Below are 18,048 nucleotides of genomic sequence, written 5' to 3' on the forward strand. Positions count from 1 at the left end.
AGTCACGAACATAAAGAGCCTGGGAAAGGGAGCTCGACGCGGTCGGGAAATAAAGGCAAAGTGCCAACACCACAAATAGGCACCGAAACAATGTCACCAACAGTGACTGAACCCTCAGAAGGGCATAGATCCTGCAACAAATCACCTCGGGGAGTCATATGACTAGAAGCTCCACTATCAACCAGCCAAGGCCTCTCAGAAGATGAGGCAGCCACTGAAGAAGGCTCCTCCAAGTCAACAATATGAAGAAACACTGACTCATGGGTAACCGCTGGAGTAGAGGTAGAAGGCTTAGATGTTTTAGCTCCATCCTTCACTCCTGGACGAAGGTGAGGGTACTTCTTCCAACATTTCTCCTCTGGATATGTCCCCTTCCCACAGTATGGGCATTCAGGCTTCTCCGAGCCGGAGTCAGAACCTGAAGAACTCTCCTGTCTTTTAGCCTGTGACTTCCCTTTATTTTGTGTCCCCCCTCTCGAACCTGCAACAAAAGCTTTGATGGAGGTGGATCCACTGGCTACCTCTTTGGCGCGCTCGTCATGCTCCAAAACAAGCGGGGCAAGCTCCTCCCATAGAAGCTTCTCACGGGTCCTCGATGTAAGAAGGCTGGTGTAGAAGACATCAAAACGGGGAGATGGCAGCTAAGTCAAAAGAATCATGGCCATATCCTCGAAAGAGATCATCCTGTCAAGGGACGCAAGCTCATCCCTCATGTCCTCCAACCTGTTGATATGATCCTTCATGGAAGAAGAATCATCAACAACGAGCATCCGTAATTTCTTCTCGAGAGTAATCCAATGGGCAAAAGTCTTCTGATGGTACAAAGAAGCAAGCTTTGTCCACACTTCCGCTGCTTTCCGCAACCTGCGCACATGCACTAGGACAGAATCCTGTAAGCTCATAAAGAGGAAAGATCGAGCTCGTGAGTTGAGCCGATCCCATAAGGCCGCACGATCTATCGATGATCCAACGGTGGAATCCTTCACTGGACGGGAAATAGGGTGGGTAACAAACTCCCAAAGATCGAAGGTATCAAGGATACACTCCACCTTACACGACCAAAGCAAGTAGTTGGAACCATCAAGCCAGTCTTCTTTGGGCAAAGAAGGGAGTACGGGCACCTCTATAGAGGGTGCCATGGAAGGCATATGAAGGCTAGTAGAACGAGCCTTCTGTGAAACATGGAGAGAACGGGGAATAGAGGGATCTCGGTCAAATGGGCTAGGTGACCTCCGCTCATCACGTGAACTAGCACGAAAGTCTCTCCGTCTCTCAGAGGAAGGAATAGAGACCTCATCCTCTGAATCAGCAAAGAACTGGTGATAAGACATCTTCGTTTATATCTGCAATCACCAAACAATCTGCAACCAATAGACAGTCAAGATGGAGCCGCCTATGTCAGAAAAGACCCAGAAGATGTCGCCTGCAAGAGGAGAGAGAAAATGCTGCCGCCTGGAGAGAAAAACTATCGCCTATCCTCCAGATGATGACGCCTTCTCCTCTGCTGATGTTGACCACCTCCTGTTGGCTGCGTTTGATGCAAACGCAGGCTGCAAACACCTAGAAAACTGTCGCCTACTCCTGATGCTGCAAAACAACAAAACGCAGGTATGGAAGGCTGCGTTTCAGCCTGGACAGCACCGCCAAGGGCTGGAAAGGAGGAAAGAAAGGCTGCACTTGATGGTGTCCTCCTCTGCAATGGCAGCTCTCCTCTGTACTCTCAGTTAGGCGATGATACCATGTGAGAGTACGCAACGGAAGAAGAAACACGAACACAAAGGGAGAGAGAGAGAGAGAGCAGAAAATGAAGGAAGAAAATCTGCACTGACTGAAATGAATGCTGAATACACTGAAATGGACTGATCAGTCCCTCCACGCAGCCCGAAGCGTCAATGAGGGCACCAGATCAGGCTGATGATGACGGCAACACCAAAGGAGGAAGATGACGAAGTCAGAATGTGCACCTGCCAAGGAAGGAGGGAAGATGATAATACAACTGATTGCAAAGTGGGAAATGGCTATAAATAGCCAAAAAACCCAAAAACTGCCGACCTGAAATTTGAGGCCATAAATATGTCCGACCAGCATTTAATGCTGATCCAACCAGCATTTAATGCTGGTAAAAATGCCAAGAATGCTCAGAAAAATCCCAGAAAGGGTGGACAATGTCCGGTAGGTGAGGCAGGCTGAAGAATGCAAAAATTGCCCCGGGAAATGCACATAAAATCCCGATTGGAGGAGAAAATGCACTGAAATGCAATAAACTGAGTGCTCTAGAATGAGCTACCTCCTCCGTCAAAACAAGTGATAGACAAGTCAGAGCTCCTAAAGTCCTCGTCTGACTCAGACTAAGGCTCACAGGCAGGAGATAACAAGGCATGACAAACATGACTGCTAACAGTTTCAGCATGGTTCCGACTTCACACTTGAGCATGAACGGCATGTACCTCAGCTCAAGAAGAGCTTGATTAGCACAGGGCAGCTAGATGACAATGGATTTCATACCACTTTTGGTGATGGGAAATGGAAGATCTGTAAGGGATCTAGAGTAATTGCCAAAGGTTGTAGAAGTAATACCTTGTATCCTCTCCATGTATCTAGTGTGAGTGATCATGTTATTGCCGTGACCGAGCAGCCAAGTGTTTCTTTGTGGCATTGCCAGTTGGGACACATGAGTCAAACTGGAATGATAGTGCTTTCTCGTTTGAGTTACTTGCCTTGTCTTTGTTATGCTGATTTTGAGCATTGTGATCATTGTGTTTATGGTAAACATGCACAGACATCTCATAAGAAGTTTCTTTCGTTGAAATTTTCTCCTCTAGAGCTAGTACATTCCAATGTATGTCAGATGCCAAGATTATCTTTAGGGGAAAATAAATATTTTGTCACCTTTGTCGATGATGCTACATGGAAGGTATAGGTTTATCCTATTCGTAGCAAGGATGAAGTGCTTAATAAGTTTAAAAAATTCTTGGCATTGGTTGAAAATCGGCCTAACAAGACACTTAAGTGTCTTCGCTCTGACAATGGTGGGGAATATGTGTCCAAGACCTTTCAAGCGTTTTGTGACAGCAAAGGGATAAAGAGGGAGCTCACTGCCCCTCATAATCCACCCCAAAATGGAGTTGCAGAGCATATGAATCGGACCATACAGGATAAGGTCCATACGATGCTGTCTCATGTTGCATTACCCCATGGTTTCTGGGCAGAGGCTGTTATGACAGCCGTACACTTTATTAATTAGTCAACAAACAGGTCGTTTTGGAGGAAGGGAGTTCCCCAAGAAGCGTGGTTGGGCAAGCCACCTTCATATGCTTACTTGAAAGTGTTTGGCTACGAGGCTTTTGTGCACATTTGTAAAGAAAAACGCAGCAAACTTGAGCCAAAGTCCTGTAAATGCATTTTCCTAGGATATGGTGACGAGGGTGAAATGGGGTATAGATTATGGAATCCCGAAAAAAGAAGAGTAGTACGTAGCAATGATGTTATCTTCCGGGAAGATCGCATGCATAAACAGCCCGAAAAGACTGAGGAGGTCCGTAGGGTTGTATTCCGGGAAAAAAAGCCTTTTGGACAGCAAAATGTACCTGCTGTACAACAGCAAATACCTGCTGTAAATGAACTTGTAACTGCAGAAAATAATGCTGGAAATGATCAGCCAGCTATTGCCCATGATAATGAGCCACTACATGTGCAGGAACAGCCAGGACAACAAGTTGTTAATGCTGATTGCAAGCTGAAATGCCAGGACAGCAAGCTGAAAATGCTTAACAACCAGCAAACAATGATCACTGGGTTAGGAGATCATCTAGGGCTACTAGACAACCTGATAGATTCATTCCTGGTGCAAACAATGTGGCTGATTATGTCATGCTGACAGACTGTGGTGAACCATCTTGCTTCAAGAAAGCAATGGACAGTAGACAAGACAGCAAGAAATAGTATAAAGCCATGTTGTCAGAGATGGAATCTCTTGAGAAAAATAGCACTTGCGACTTGGTGCAGTTGCCTAAAGGGTAGAAAACCCTTCTATGTAAACAGGTTTACAAGATGGTCACTTCTAGTTCCTCACCAAAGTACAGAGCAAAAAGGTTACAAAGGGGTACAAGTAAGAACATGGAGTGACTTTGATGAGATCTTCTCTCCTGTAGTCAAGATGACTACATTGAAAACCATTTTGGGCTTGGTTGCAGCTGAAGATATGGAGCTCATACAAATGGATGTAAAGACTGCATTCTTACATAGTGATCTGCATGAAGACATATATATGCAGCAGCCTGAAGGGTTTGTGGAAAAAGGGAAAGAGAAGATGGTATGTAAACTCAAAAGGAGTCTGTATGGGCTGAAACAAGCACCAAGAGAATGGTATCATAAGTTTGATACATTTATGCAGTCTCAAGGTTTCCATAGAAGTCAAGTGGATCATTGCTTGTACACCAAGAAGGCAGCAGATGGCAGCCTGATTATCTTGGTTCTGTATGTTGATGACATGTTGATTGCTGGCAGGGATACTCATACCTTGGACTCACTGAAGCAAAGTCTTCATGGCAGCTTTGACATGAAGGATCTTGGTAATGCAAATCACATTCTTGGCATGCGAATACTCAAAGATAGGTCAAAAGGATCACTCTATCTATCTCAGCAGGAGTATATCTCCAAGGTTTTGCAGCGTTTCAATATGGAGGGGGGAAAAACAATTGGGGTTCCATTGCCTCCATATGTGAAACTCAATGCAGAGAACAGCCCTACATCTGATGATGAGAATTCTGAAATGGCCAACATATCATATGCTTCAGCTGTTGGCAATTTGATGTATGCTATGGTTGCTATATGTCCTGACATTACCTTTGCAGTGGGAGTGGTTAGCAAATACATGCCAAACCCTGGTAAAAAACATTGGGAAGCAGTGAAAGGTATTATGAGATACCTTAAAGACACTAAGGATTTGTGCATCTGCTTTGGAAAGCAGAAGGCATCTGTTGTTGGCTTTACGGATGTAGACTATGCTGGTCATGCGGATTGCAGAAAGTCGACTTCTGGGTATGTATTTACCTTCACAGGAGGAGCGGTCTCTTGGATCTCCAGGCTACAAAAGTGTGTTGCATTGTCTACTACAGAGGCAGAGTATGTGGCTGCCACTGAGGCATGCAAGGAGGCTTTATGGATTTCACGCCTGGTGGGAGAGCTTGGCATTACAGAGTTACCTGTTCTCCATTGTGATAGTCAAAGTGCTATCATGCTAGCACGGAATCCCGTCTTTCATGCAAAGATCCTGCAGACCTTCTCACGAAGGGTCTTCCAGCAAAGCGGTTTGCTCATTGCCGACAGATGATGGGAATTGGATAGATATATGTATTTCAGCTTTGTACATACCTAGACTTGGCTGATTCTTTTCTCCTCTTAAGGCACATTGCCTTTAGGTGGGAGATTGTTGGGAATAAAGGGCCCTCATGCCTTTTAAATGTACTCCGGTGTGAACACACCCTTGCACACTTGTACTTTCATATATATATATCTATTTCAAAAACTTAAAGAGGTACACTTGTCATTGTACCCACAAGTTGTGCTCACTCTCACTCTCAACTCCGCACTCTCTCTATGTCTCTACTACTAGCAATCACTGTGTGTCTCGATCCTCGCGCCACTTCTAAGCTCAATAGGGATGCTAAGCTCAATAGGGACTGCTGACTGACGGGCGCCAGGTGTAACTGACCAGCGCACAAGAACTGCACACGACGAAGACTAGGGAGACGGGCACTTTGGTGCTCCTAGTCCAGTGAGCACTTGACAACCAACGCAGGCGAAGAACTAGACGTGACTGGACGAGACTGCTGGTCGACAGCTTTGCGACAATCGACAAGCGACTGGATGGCAGTAGGTGACACATGACTGCCGACGGGCGCAACCTGCAACCTACATGACTAACGGGACCACGGGCACAACCTGTGTGACTATAGACGGACGCAACCTGCGTGGTTGACGAGCCAAAGGACAAGACATGACTGGCAGGTCAACGGACCTACATCACGTCATTTTTTTTAAAGACCACAAATTCTTTTTTTTTCACTCCAAAATTCTCCTTGAATTTCCCCTTGGCCTGACAGGGGTTCACGCACATAAGCACAAAATTCAGATTTGTGCATATTTATGCCTAGAAATCTGGGGCTTTTCAGATTGAGTGCTACTCATGCAAAATTGAGGCATCTGCGTCAGAAATTGCAAACATTGCGCGGGTTTGAATTGGGGATTTTGCCAAATTTACTGAAATTTTGCTCATTTGAGTGAAATTTCTCAACATTGGACCCATAAAATTTGGGGGTTTTGCTGTATTGGTGAAATTTTGTTCAACTGAGTCAAATTGGCTAACATTGATGCACAATTGGACCCGAGAAATTTGGGGCTTTTGCAAAATTTTGTGAAATTTTGCTAATTTTGCCCGTTTTATGCTTTCAAGAACATGTATTAATGCAATCAGGGCAAATCGGTCAGTGAAATTTTGGGGCTTTTGCTGAAATCTATGGATTTTGGCAAAGTTAATGCGTGAAATGCACTTTGGAAATATTGTTGAAGCAATATTGTGGTTATAAACAGAGTGATTTGAGTATTTTTATATCCCGCTTGTGCGATTTTGGAGAAATTGCAGAGATTTCTTGGTGTTTTGGGTATCAGAAGATGATACAAGCACATACGTATGCAGTACACATGTTGGACAGCTCCCATTGAGTTGATGTATTGCTGATTATTCATGTTGCAGCAGTCTTAGTGATCATTTGCAGATCTGGGATTGGTGCAAATGTATTTTTGGTGATATTGCTGAAGTGGGAGTTACCTGGCATTGATGTATGCATTTAATGCATGCTGAAATTGCAGTCATACTGCTGAAAGTCATTCGTTCTACTGCTGTACATGTACTTGGACTGAATCTTGCTATTATTTGCTGAAAAATTGGGCTGAAATCAGCTGAATATTCAGCTGATTTTTGTTGTCATAAATTGCAGCATTGAATTTCTGGTTTATTGCTGAAAAATGGCTGCAAATGCTTCTAGTAGCAATGACACTAAATCCCTCTTTGAAATCAAGAGGTTTGATAGCATTGGCTTTGACTTGTGGAAGGATAGGATGCAAGGCATTTTGTTTCTCAAGGACTATGAAGATGCTCTCTTGGAGATTAAGCCTGCAGGTATGACCAATGTGGATTGGGCTAGACTTAATAAGAAGGCCATTGCATACATTAAGATAGCAGTATCTGATGATGTACTTACAAACATCAAGCGTCTTGATATAGGTTATGCTATATGGAAAAAGCTTAAGGACACTTATGAAAATACAACTCCTGTAAATCAAGTGCATCTTATGCGTAAACTTGTGAACATGGAGTTGGATGAGTCTAAGCTAGCATCTAAGCATTTGAGTGCTTTCACAGGGATTTTGAGTCAATTGCACGACTCTAATTTAGCGGCTTTCGATGATAAATTGAAAGCTATTTTCTTATTGATAACTTTGCTTGACAGCTAGGAATCTTTGGTTGTGTCACTTAGCAACAATCCTGCTTTGACTTTTGATGGTGTAAGAGGTTCAATCCTTAATGAAGAAATCAAAAGAAAGTCTAGTAGAAGCAAAAGCAAGGGCAAACAACAGGATATCACATGCTATCAGTGTGGGCATAAAGGGCATAAAAAGCCTGATTGCCAGTACTTCAAGAAAGAGCAAGAAAGAAAGAAACAGCAGGGTAAGAAAAAGAAGAATGATAAGAAAGATGATGACAGCTCTTCCTCAAAAGAAGTTGCAAAGGCAAATGTTGCATCTAGTGTGGTGATTGAAGAGCTTTCTGACACTGAAGAGATACTTGTTGTAGCCTCATGTAATGATGCAGACATTATGGCAGCAGTAGGTGATATGCACATCACCAAAAAGAAGGTAATTGATGCCTTACTTTCAGCTCATGATGGGCTCATGATGGGCTGTCACAATCATGGATAGTGGGCAGCGATGCCTCTTTTCATGTTACCCCCTCTTTGAAGTTATTTTCTGAATACACTGCAGGTTGCCTAGGCAAGGTTTACTTGGGTAATAACTATGCACGTGAGATAGAGGGTGTTGGCACCATTCACTTGGCTCTTGAAAATGGCCAAGAGCTAATTTTGTAGGATGTCAGATTTGTACCTGGCATAAAGAAAAGTCTACTATCAGTTGGACAGCTTGATGCTAAAGGGTATTTTACTACCTTTGGTGGTGGATATTGGAAGGTCCATAAGGGCTCTATGCTGATTGTTAAAGGCAATAAAAGGGGGACTTTATATTACTTGCATTGTAAAGTATTACCTGGCAAGTTCTTGGCTATGGCTGAAGTCCATTCACAGATGGAGCTTTGGCACAAAAGACTTAGTCATATGAGCCAGAAAGGCCTTCAAGTTCTCTCCTCTTTAGAAAGATTTGATGTAAAAGGCTCTGGTCTCAAATTTTGTAATGATTGCTTATATGGAAAACATGCGAAGTCTCCTTGTTACTCTGGTGTCATTAAGAAGTCTAATGCTCTTGACTTAGTACACTCTGATGTGTGCTTGTTAACTCGTATAAGGGTTCACACTACTTTGTTACTTTCATTGATAATTTCAGTAGAAAGTCATGGGTGTATGTACTTAAAAGCAAAAAGGAAGTGTTGGATGCTTTTAAAAAGTTTTATGCTTTTGCTATCACACAAAAAGGGCTTAAGTTGAAAACCATAAGAACAGATAATGGGGGTGAGTATGTCTCAAATGAATTCAACAAGTTTTGTGAGATGTATGGCATTAAGAGGGAGTTGACAATCCCTTATAATCCTGCATCAAATGGCGTGGCTGAAAGATTTAACCGCACACTTTGTGAGAGAGTCACATGCATGCTGTCCACAGCTAATCTCCCGCAACAGTTTTGGGGAGAGGCTCTTAAAACTGCAGTTCATGTATGCAATCACTCTCCCAATCGTGCATTGGAAAATGGCATTCCTGAAGAGGTTTGATCTGGCAAACCTACTTCATATGACCATTTACGAGTCTTTGGTTGTGATGCCTTTGTGCATGTACCTATAGAACAGAGGACCCAACTAGACATGAAATCCATTAAGGGCATCTTCATGGGATATGGAGATGAGGGAGAGATGGGTTATAGAGTTTGGCTTCCTCAGGGCAGGAAGATAGTACGCAGCCAAGACATAGTATTTAATGAGGCAAAGTTGCTGAAAAATGCTACACATGGTGATCTTGACAAAAAGAAGGTCGAATTCCAGCATGAACAGCCAATCATTCAACCGCCATTAGCTGAAAATTCTGTCCCTTTTGATACTGAAAATGAGTAGCAACCTATTGTGCTACAGCCAGAAGATCATGGACAACAAATAGATGCACAGGATAAAATAAGACAGCAAGAAGAACATGCTGAAAACAGATTACAGCAGCAAGAAAATATTGAAAATCAACCACCTGGTGATGGTGTGCACATTCCTCAGGATGTAGGCCCACTGCCTAATAATACAGATCATTGGGTAAGAAGATCTACACGTGTCAGAAGGTAGCCACAGAGGTTTCAGCCATCTTTGGATTACATTCTGCTGACTTATGAGGGTGAGCCTCTGACATTTAAAGAGGCACAAGTCATGTGAAAACAAGAGAAAGTGGGAGCTTGCTATGTAGGAAGAGATGAAGTTTCTATATGCAAATAACACATGGGACCTTGTACCTTTGCCCAAGGATAGGAAAGCTATTCCTAATAAATGGGTTTACAAAGAGAAATGTATTGATGGGAAGCCCAAGTACAAGGCACAAATCGTTGCTAAGGGCTATACACAGAAGGAAGGCATAGACTTCCAAGAAGTCTTTTCACCAGTGGTCAAGATGACTATGCTCCGTGTTTTGTTTGCTCTCACTGCATCCTTGGATTTAGAGTTGGATCAGATAGATGTGAAGACTGCTTTTCTTCATGGTGACTTAGATGAAGAGCTATACATGAAGCAGCCTGAAGGATTTGTTATTCCAGGAAAAGAGCATTTGGTTTGTAAGCTGAAACGCAGCTTATATGGGCTGAAACAAACCCTAGACAATGGTACAAAAAAATTGATACCTTTATTCTCAACCATGGATTTAAACGCAGTCGTGCAAATCACTGCTTATACACTAAAAAGGTTGATGATGGAAGCCTTATTGCGTTGGTTTTATATGTGGATGACATGCTGATTGTAGGACAGCATAAGGGTACTTTGAATGCTCTTAAAAGGCAGCTGAGTTCAGCCTTCTCCATGAAAGATTTAGGGACAGCTGAACACATTTTGGGCATGCACATTAAAAGAGACAGAGGGCAGCATTTGTTGTTTCTCTCATAGCACAAGTACGTCAGCAAAGTACTTGACAGGTTTAATATGGTTGATGCTAAGCCTCTTGATGTGCCTTTACCACCACATACAAAGCTTAGCAAAGCTGATTGCCCCAAGGATGATGCAGCTACTAGTACCATGAAGGGTATACCTTATGCATTAGCTTGTGGATCTTTGATGTATGCCATGGTTGCAACTCACCCTGACATTGCTCATGCAGTGGGAGTTGTGAGTAGATTTATGTCTAACCCTGGCAAGCCACATTGAGAAGCAATGAAATGTAACTTCAGATACTTGAAAGGTACACAAGAAAAGTGTATATGCTATGGAAAGGGTACACTAGAGTTGCAGGGATTTTGTGATTCAGACATGGCAGGAGATCTTGACACTAGAAAATCTACTAGTGGATATATTTTTACTTTGGCTGGTGGAGCTATCTCTTGGTGTTTAAGATTGCAGAAAATTGTGGCACTGAGTACTATAGAGGCTGAATATATTTCAGCCACAAAAGCTTCTAAGGAAGCTAATTGGCTTGGCCATTTGATCAAGATTTTGGTCTTTCTTCATATACTCCAATGCTTGGTTGTGATAGCCAAAGTGCAGTATGTCTGGCTAAGAATGCCATGTTCCATGCACGTACCAAACACATAGATGTTTGGTATCACTTTATACGATAGGTCTTGGATGATGGTCTTGTCACATTGACTAAGGTCAAAACCTAAGATAACCCTGCAGATGTTCTCACAAAGTTTCTTGCAAAGGCTCAGCATGAGCATTGCATGCGTTTAGTGGGAGTTAGTTAGCTTAAAGGTACCACTTCAGGCCTTTAAGTGGGAGGTTGTTGGATGTAAAGTCCCTTCGTCTCCGTGTAAGTAGTCTTACGGGTGTGAACACACCCTTATTGTACCTTGTACCCTAACATATGAATACATTCTTTTATTCTTTGTGTACCATCACAAACTGGTATACCTATCTCTGCGTTCACTCCCTCTAACTCTCAGCTTTGCTCTGCAGTTCGCGCCTTGATCTCGCATGCCATTGCACACTCTGCCCTTCATGTCTAGTGTTATCGTTGTGGTAGAAGGGCCACTTGCAAAAGGACTACAAGGATTTAGCAACCTCATGAAAGAAGTGGAAGAAGAAAAAGAAGTGAGATGTGGACTCCTCCGACGAGTCATCCCCTTTCTCAGACTCCGAATCCAATCCTCTGACCAAGAAGAAGTCCAAGGCGCAAAAGAAATCTGCTTCTTCAAATCAACGGAAGGGCTTGGTAGCTCCTTCCTCTACTGCATTTTTCAAAGTCTAAGAAAGAGGATGACTCATCAAAGGAGTCCGCATCCCGCTTCTCCTACTTGTTCCATGAGGTTGCTAACTCCTTGCCATCCTTCCACAAGTGGCCCTTCCTACCACAGTGATAGCATTGGGCCTTCAATGACTTCTTCCTGTCACCCTCTCTAAAGCTGCAAAAGTCTCACTTGATCCTCCATAATGAGACAGAAGCCTGCCCTATAAATGCAAAGAGGCCTCATGCTCAAGCAACATCGAGGACATGTGTGAAGTTCATAGGTGTACATGATGTCTGTGCTCTCAAAGCATTCACCACTCCATCAAACTCCGAAACAGATGATGGAGATGCTGGCGATGAAGAATAGGGTCAAACACAATAGAGGAAAGAGCACCAGACAGTGGACAACAGCCAAGAGGAAGGCGCCAAGGCACTACAAGGGCTGATGGAGAGAGAGTGGCAGCAGCTGCCGCGAAGGCTAGACAACCCCGTGGTAGAAGACTAATGATCGAAAGCTCCACCGAAGAGTGAGAACGTGCACAGAAGAGATTGAGACAGAATGGGAGCATCTTATCTATTTATAGATGAGGATGAATCCTCCCAAATTAGGGTTTCATTGAACTCTCTCGAACCACACCCCCTTTCAGGGTTTTCATTAAATTAAGCTTGTTATGGGGCTGGTTAAGTGGCTCATGAGAATAGAATGCATTTCTTAGCTCAACATGGCCCATGCAGATTCATCAATAGTGGCAAATGCTACCTGCTAAGGCAATAGATTGGGTCATCGATATGGCTTTTAGGCACTCGAATTGATTCGTGTTTTCCAATAGGTTTATTTGCAAGGTTCATGAGTGAAGCCAAGTTGGTTCATTGGAAGGCTGCCATGAGGAGTTTGCAATTCCTGCAGGGGACCCCTGACCAGGGTATTTATTATCCAACAAGTACAAAAGATAAAACCTTTGTTCTACAAGGTTGGACGAATTCAAACTAGACAAGAGATGTTGACCACAAGAGGTCAATGACACGATATTGCTTCAATTTGGGTGCAAGTGGTAACTCTTAGAGTAGTAAGAAGCAGCCCACAATTGCCCTATCATCTATAGAGGTAGAGCATTGAGCGATGTCTTCAACCACGTGAAACAACCGCTTCAGAGGTTGTTAGGAGAGCTTGGCTATCCTCGAACAAGTCCTACGACTCTTCATTGCAACAATGCAAGTTGCATTGCTTTGGCACAGAATCCTGTATTCCATGCTAGGTCAAAGCACAATACCATTTCATTCACGAGAAGATCTTGGATGAGACTATTGATGTAGTATATTGCAAGACAGAGGCAACTTGGCAGATTTGTTTACGAAGACTCTTCCTCAAGCTATTCTTCAACGGCACTCCAAATCCCTAACCCTTATGCCACATCTAGAATCTAAGAGGGCAAGAGCAAAGATTTAGTCATCCCTTGGACAGGCACAGGTAGTGTACTATTGCACAACTAGTACTCTCGCACACAGTTATGCATTTCTTGGATATAGATGGGATAGTTCCATGCAATCGTCAATTGGTTTCCAACATTTCTAGGCAATCAAGTAGGCCACACACGCAACATAGGATGCCACATGGCATGTGCACTTACTGCGCAGCATTTTTAGGCAATATTTTATTGCTCCAATTTGATTTATGCAGCAATCGACCAATTTAACTAAAACTAGCCAACCTAATCAGTTTTTCCCTATTTTTTGGGCCTATTTATAGGCTAGCCAGTCCCCCATTCATTCTCACTTGCATTTTTAGGTGGAGAGAGAGATCATTCAGCCGAGATACACTCAACAGCCCTTGTACGTATCTGCCTTCTTCATTTCAGCGTTCATTCACTTCACATTTCTACATTCTATTATCTCTTTCTCTCTCCCTCTTTTCTCCATGTTCATTTTCTTTCAGTCCGGTCATATGCTTCCACATCCATTGCACTCTGAGAGCCCATATATTGACACCCCGCTTGGCGCACAACACACATTGGTTCACTCATTGTCAATCATACTTGGATTTTGCTATGTTCTTTGCTCATTTTTGTCATTGCTCCCTCACTTTGGGATAACCCTTATGTGATGATTATCATAAATTGAGTTGCTTCACATTGTCTTGTTTATGCTTTGTCATTTTGAAGTAATGACTTACATGTCCTTCTAAGGGCATAAAAGGTGTTGAGACATAGTGAATACATGTGGACAACAAGGAACAGATACTTGCCAAGAAATTGTGTAAAATGTGTGGACTAAAGCTTGTTCCAAACTCATCTCACGTTATTTGCATAGGAGCTGCCTCGTGAACAGAGGTAGAATTGTCCATTGATGGATGGAGATGCCTAGCAAGGACTCTGTTATTCATTGCTGGCCAGTTGTGGACGATGTGACTGCACTGACCTATTGGACTAATTGGGCGAGCATGTGTGAAACAGCCTGCACTCAATTTTCACTTATTCAACTGATGCTGTGTATAACCTGATGAAACATTTTAATTTCTTTGTTTCAGAAATTCCGAACCTTGTTTTCTTGCTTCCCAAATTCAGAGATGACGGTCTGCCACTATTTATTTTGAAAGAAACATATTCCACATCCTCAGATGTATGGCAGATAATTTCTCTCTTCAAGATTTGTGACACAAACGACCAAGAAAGAGCTTCAATTCCCCGGCCCATTGTGAATAGCGTTCTCGTTTGGGGATGAATAAATATCCACATTCATGAGCGACCACTCACCTTTGTCCGTCTTGTTGGTTCCGAGATCTTGCTAGTTGCTGCTGCTGCTGATGACGATGATGATGATGATGATGCTTGGACAGCCTTGGCGAGACTGAATGGAGCCCGCTTGGCCCTGGACAGAATGGCGACAGGCTCCCGTCGGAAAGGGGGAAGGCCCCTGCACTCCTCGAGCGCTTTCGCATCGGATTTCTTCCTGAACGATGGCGCGATGCAGCGCTTGCTGTTCACAAACTCGACCGGTAGGGAGGAACCTAGAAACGTACAGGAAGGAAGGGCGTCCGTATCAGGGACTCTAGTCCATGGAGAGAGGCCCGTATTCACTAGAGACACCATCTATGCTATCGCTAAGGCCTTCAGCTGAATGAACACGAAGATATTTACAAAGTCAGTGTGAGTATCCGCTATAGTCTCTTAAACCCGACGTACAAATCTTGAATATCCTGGGCCTACATCATCAGCTCACTTACTTTAACAAGTCCACGTGCAAACTCGACCATCTTGGGTCATGGATTTGGACCACTTACACATAGGGGCAGACGGACAAGTTTGATGGAAAATGAACCACCCAAAACGCCATGTGTTAAATTTCAATACGATCCGCATTTCCCACCCCCAACATATGCTTTTGGGCAAGCACAGCCCACCACCCAGATTTATATATGCACCCAAGTTGCTACATTACAACAGTTTTTGAGAAAAAAGCGAAGCATATGTTGTCAAACATGCCTTGAATCATCTTTGAAATGGAATTTATAATAGCCAAGTTGCCAAGCTCTTCTAGATGGCAAATGTGGGCATTATATGTGTGTAACAAAAATTATAGACTGTGTTTACAATGCCCCGACCCATCTAGGGCAATGTGCAACCAACCTCATTTAGCTTCTTACAAGTGGAGAGCTGGAATAGTAGCACTGGGACAAACAAGTGACTAGACGATTGCTTAAAGGGCATTTAAGGCATTAAATTGACCACTTGACATGCAGCAACTTTCTTGTTGCATGTATGCGGGAGGAGCAAATAGGCAAGTGTCCCCAAGTAATGCAAAGGTGTTGAATCATACTAATGGGAAGAAGCAAGTAGTCAATGATAAAGCAACTATGGAAATGGGCTACATAGTTATTGTACATAAATCTAGGTTCGATATGGTGGAAATGGAGAAATGTATGCAATGAGACCAAAGTGCTCACAATGAGCATAAGTGAGTAGAAGCAATTGTTGTAGGGAAAAGGAACTTCAAGCCACCTATTGCACTATCCATATCTCACATCAAATAATGTTATGTTGACTTTATTACTACGTTTGTTTTCTTCTATTTTATGGGGAAACTGTCATCTAAAGATAAACTATTGATTCTCACCTATGTTCCAAGGCAAGGCCATTAAGTAACATTATAGATTTGTTGAGGGAAACATGGTCTTTACCTTGCCTTGGAGCTCTTCTTTCTCATCTAAGGTTGTGCTTCAACAAGAATGCCCCATACCAATCTCATTTCCAAATCTTCCCATTTTTGTAAGTCTGAGAATTTCTTAAAACAAACAACAATAAAAAAATGAATTTGAATCATATTGAGCACAATGAGGCAATGAACTTAGAATATATATAAAGTTCAACATGAAAAAGTTAATGATAGATGTTTTTATCATGAGTCTAGAATTCAATAGAAGTTGTTAGAAGTTTAGTGAGGGTGTCATGGCATCTCAACTTGTAAGTCCCCTAGGGTCTCAAGGACAGCCAACCAAAGGCTTCTCCTGACACTCATGCTACTCCCTTTGCCAATTAAAGCCTCTCTCTTTTCAATCAAAGCTCTCCCTATCACAAGCAAAATAGGGACAAAGCACAAGAGTGTGAAATGTGTTGAGCTTCTCCTCTCTTCTCCATATGTGCATGGAAGTCTTGCTAAAATCCATCAAGCTTTTTCTCTCTTTCCATAGCCTCCTAGAAGCTACACCAAAATTACTCTAAAATGGTGGCCTCCAAGAGCCATTGTGAAGGAATGGAGGTCATCAAAGAAGGTGCTTCTAGAGAATTTGAGAGGGATGCTCGTATGGTGGACTTAGAAGACATCAACAAGGATGTAGAGTGTGGAATAGAGGAGAGAAGCTTGACAGGTTCCAAGAAAGTTCTCGCAAAATTGTAAACAAGGGAAAAAAGGGGAGAGACAGAGTGTGTGTGTGTGTGTGTGTGATTTTTTATAGCTTTGCCTGCACTCATGGAGTAGTGTCTCCTCTAGGAGAGTTGTGGTTGGGTGTGTCTATAATTGTGTGCTAGTGTGCTCTTAAATAGTTTTTGGGAAAAGGGGGGGGGGAAGGAAAAGGGTTTTTTTTGCTTTTAATATTTGTAGCTTATACCATCAATGATGACACAAGGTATGCTTTTCCTCTAAATGCAAAAGAAAGATATTCCATCGATGATGACACAAAGTCAAAAACTTGAGTGTGGCACTTTGAGTGCAACAAAATGCAAATGAGCGAAAGAGAGAGGGAGAGAGCTTGAAGCTTTGAGAGAGAGAGAGAGAGAGAGAGAGAGAGAGAGAGAGAGAGAGAGAGACCACCACCCCTGTTTGAAAGGCAAGAGGACATGAGCGTAAAGGAGAAAAGAAAGGGAAGCCGTAAAAGCAAAGGGTTTCTTCTTCGAGCCCTTGAGGAGGAGAAAAGAGAGGGAAGTTGCGAAAGCGAAGGGTTTCTTCTTCAAGCCCTTGAGGTAGGTGCATTGTTTATGTTCTCTTTGTTTTTGTATTTTCTTATGTTCTCTTTATCTTATTGTTTGTGAAGAGATGCATTGAGAGAGAGAGAGAGAGAGAGAGAGAGAGAGAGAGAGAGAGAGGGGGGGGAAGAAACAAAGAGGGAGAGAGAGGGGGAGAGAGAAATATAAAGAGAGAGAGGGAAAGAAAGAGAGGGGAGGAAGAGAAGCAAAGAGGGAGAGAGAAAAATAGAGGGGGAGAGAGAGAGAGAGAGAGAGAGAGAGAGAGAGAGAGAGAGAGAGAGAGAGGAGGGAGGGAAAGGGGGAGAGAAAAAGAGGCGAGAGAGGGGGGACAGAATAGCAAAGAGACGGAGAAAAGAGGGTGAGATAAAGGAAGTGAGAGAGAAATAAAGAGAGGAGAGAGGGGGAGAGAAATAAGGAGATGAAGGGAGGGAGAGAAACAAAGGTAGGGAGGGAAGAGATAAAAATAGAGAGAGGGGGGGACAGAGAGGGAAACAAAGAAAGAGGGGAGAAATGAGAAAATGAGAGAAAGGGAGGGAAGCCAAGAGAGAAAGGAATGGGGGGGATAGAGAAACAAAGAGATAGAGAGGGGGAAGAGATAAAAATAAAGAGATGGAGGAAGGGAGAGAGAGAAATAGAAATGTAGAGGGGAGAGAAAAAAATATAGAGAGAGAGGGAGAGACAAAGAAAGAGGGGAGAAGAGAGAGAGAATGAGAGAAGCCAACAGAAAGGGATGGGGGTAGAGAAACAAAGAGGTAGAGAGAGGGGGAAAAGAGAAAATAGAGTGATGGAGGGATGGAAAAAAAGAAATAGAAACAAAAAGATGGAGCAAGAAATAGAAATGTAGAGGGTAGAGAAAATTAAAGAAATAGAGGGATGGAGGGAAAGAAACAAAAACAAAGAAATAAAAAATGAAAAAAATAAAGAGAGAGAAGGGGGAGAAACAAAGAGAGAGGGGAAGGGAG

At 43.0% G+C, this 18,048-nt stretch overlaps 1 protein-coding gene across 1 annotated transcript in view; it reads right to left on the reverse strand.

The window, feature by feature from the left end:
- The window catches only part of LOC148016672 (DEA(D/H)-box RNA helicase family protein), a 33,784-nt gene extending 19,022 nt beyond the window's left edge, over positions 1 to 14,762 (reverse strand). The window contains exon 1 of the mRNA XM_087663852.1: positions 14,381 to 14,762. Coding sequence (XP_087519978.1) covers positions 14,381 to 14,716 — 336 coding nt within the window. The 5' untranslated portion in view covers positions 14,717 to 14,762. The remainder of the gene's footprint in view (positions 1 to 14,380) is intronic.
- Between the last annotated feature and the right edge of the window lie 3,286 nt (positions 14,763 to 18,048).

The sequence above is a fragment of the Lygodium microphyllum genome, chromosome 23 (assembly GCF_053477565.2).
Source record: "Lygodium microphyllum isolate KBCC chromosome 23, Lygodium_microphyllum_v1.1.10, whole genome shotgun sequence".
In the NCBI taxonomy this organism is placed as follows: Eukaryota; Viridiplantae; Streptophyta; class Polypodiopsida; order Schizaeales; family Lygodiaceae; genus Lygodium; species Lygodium microphyllum.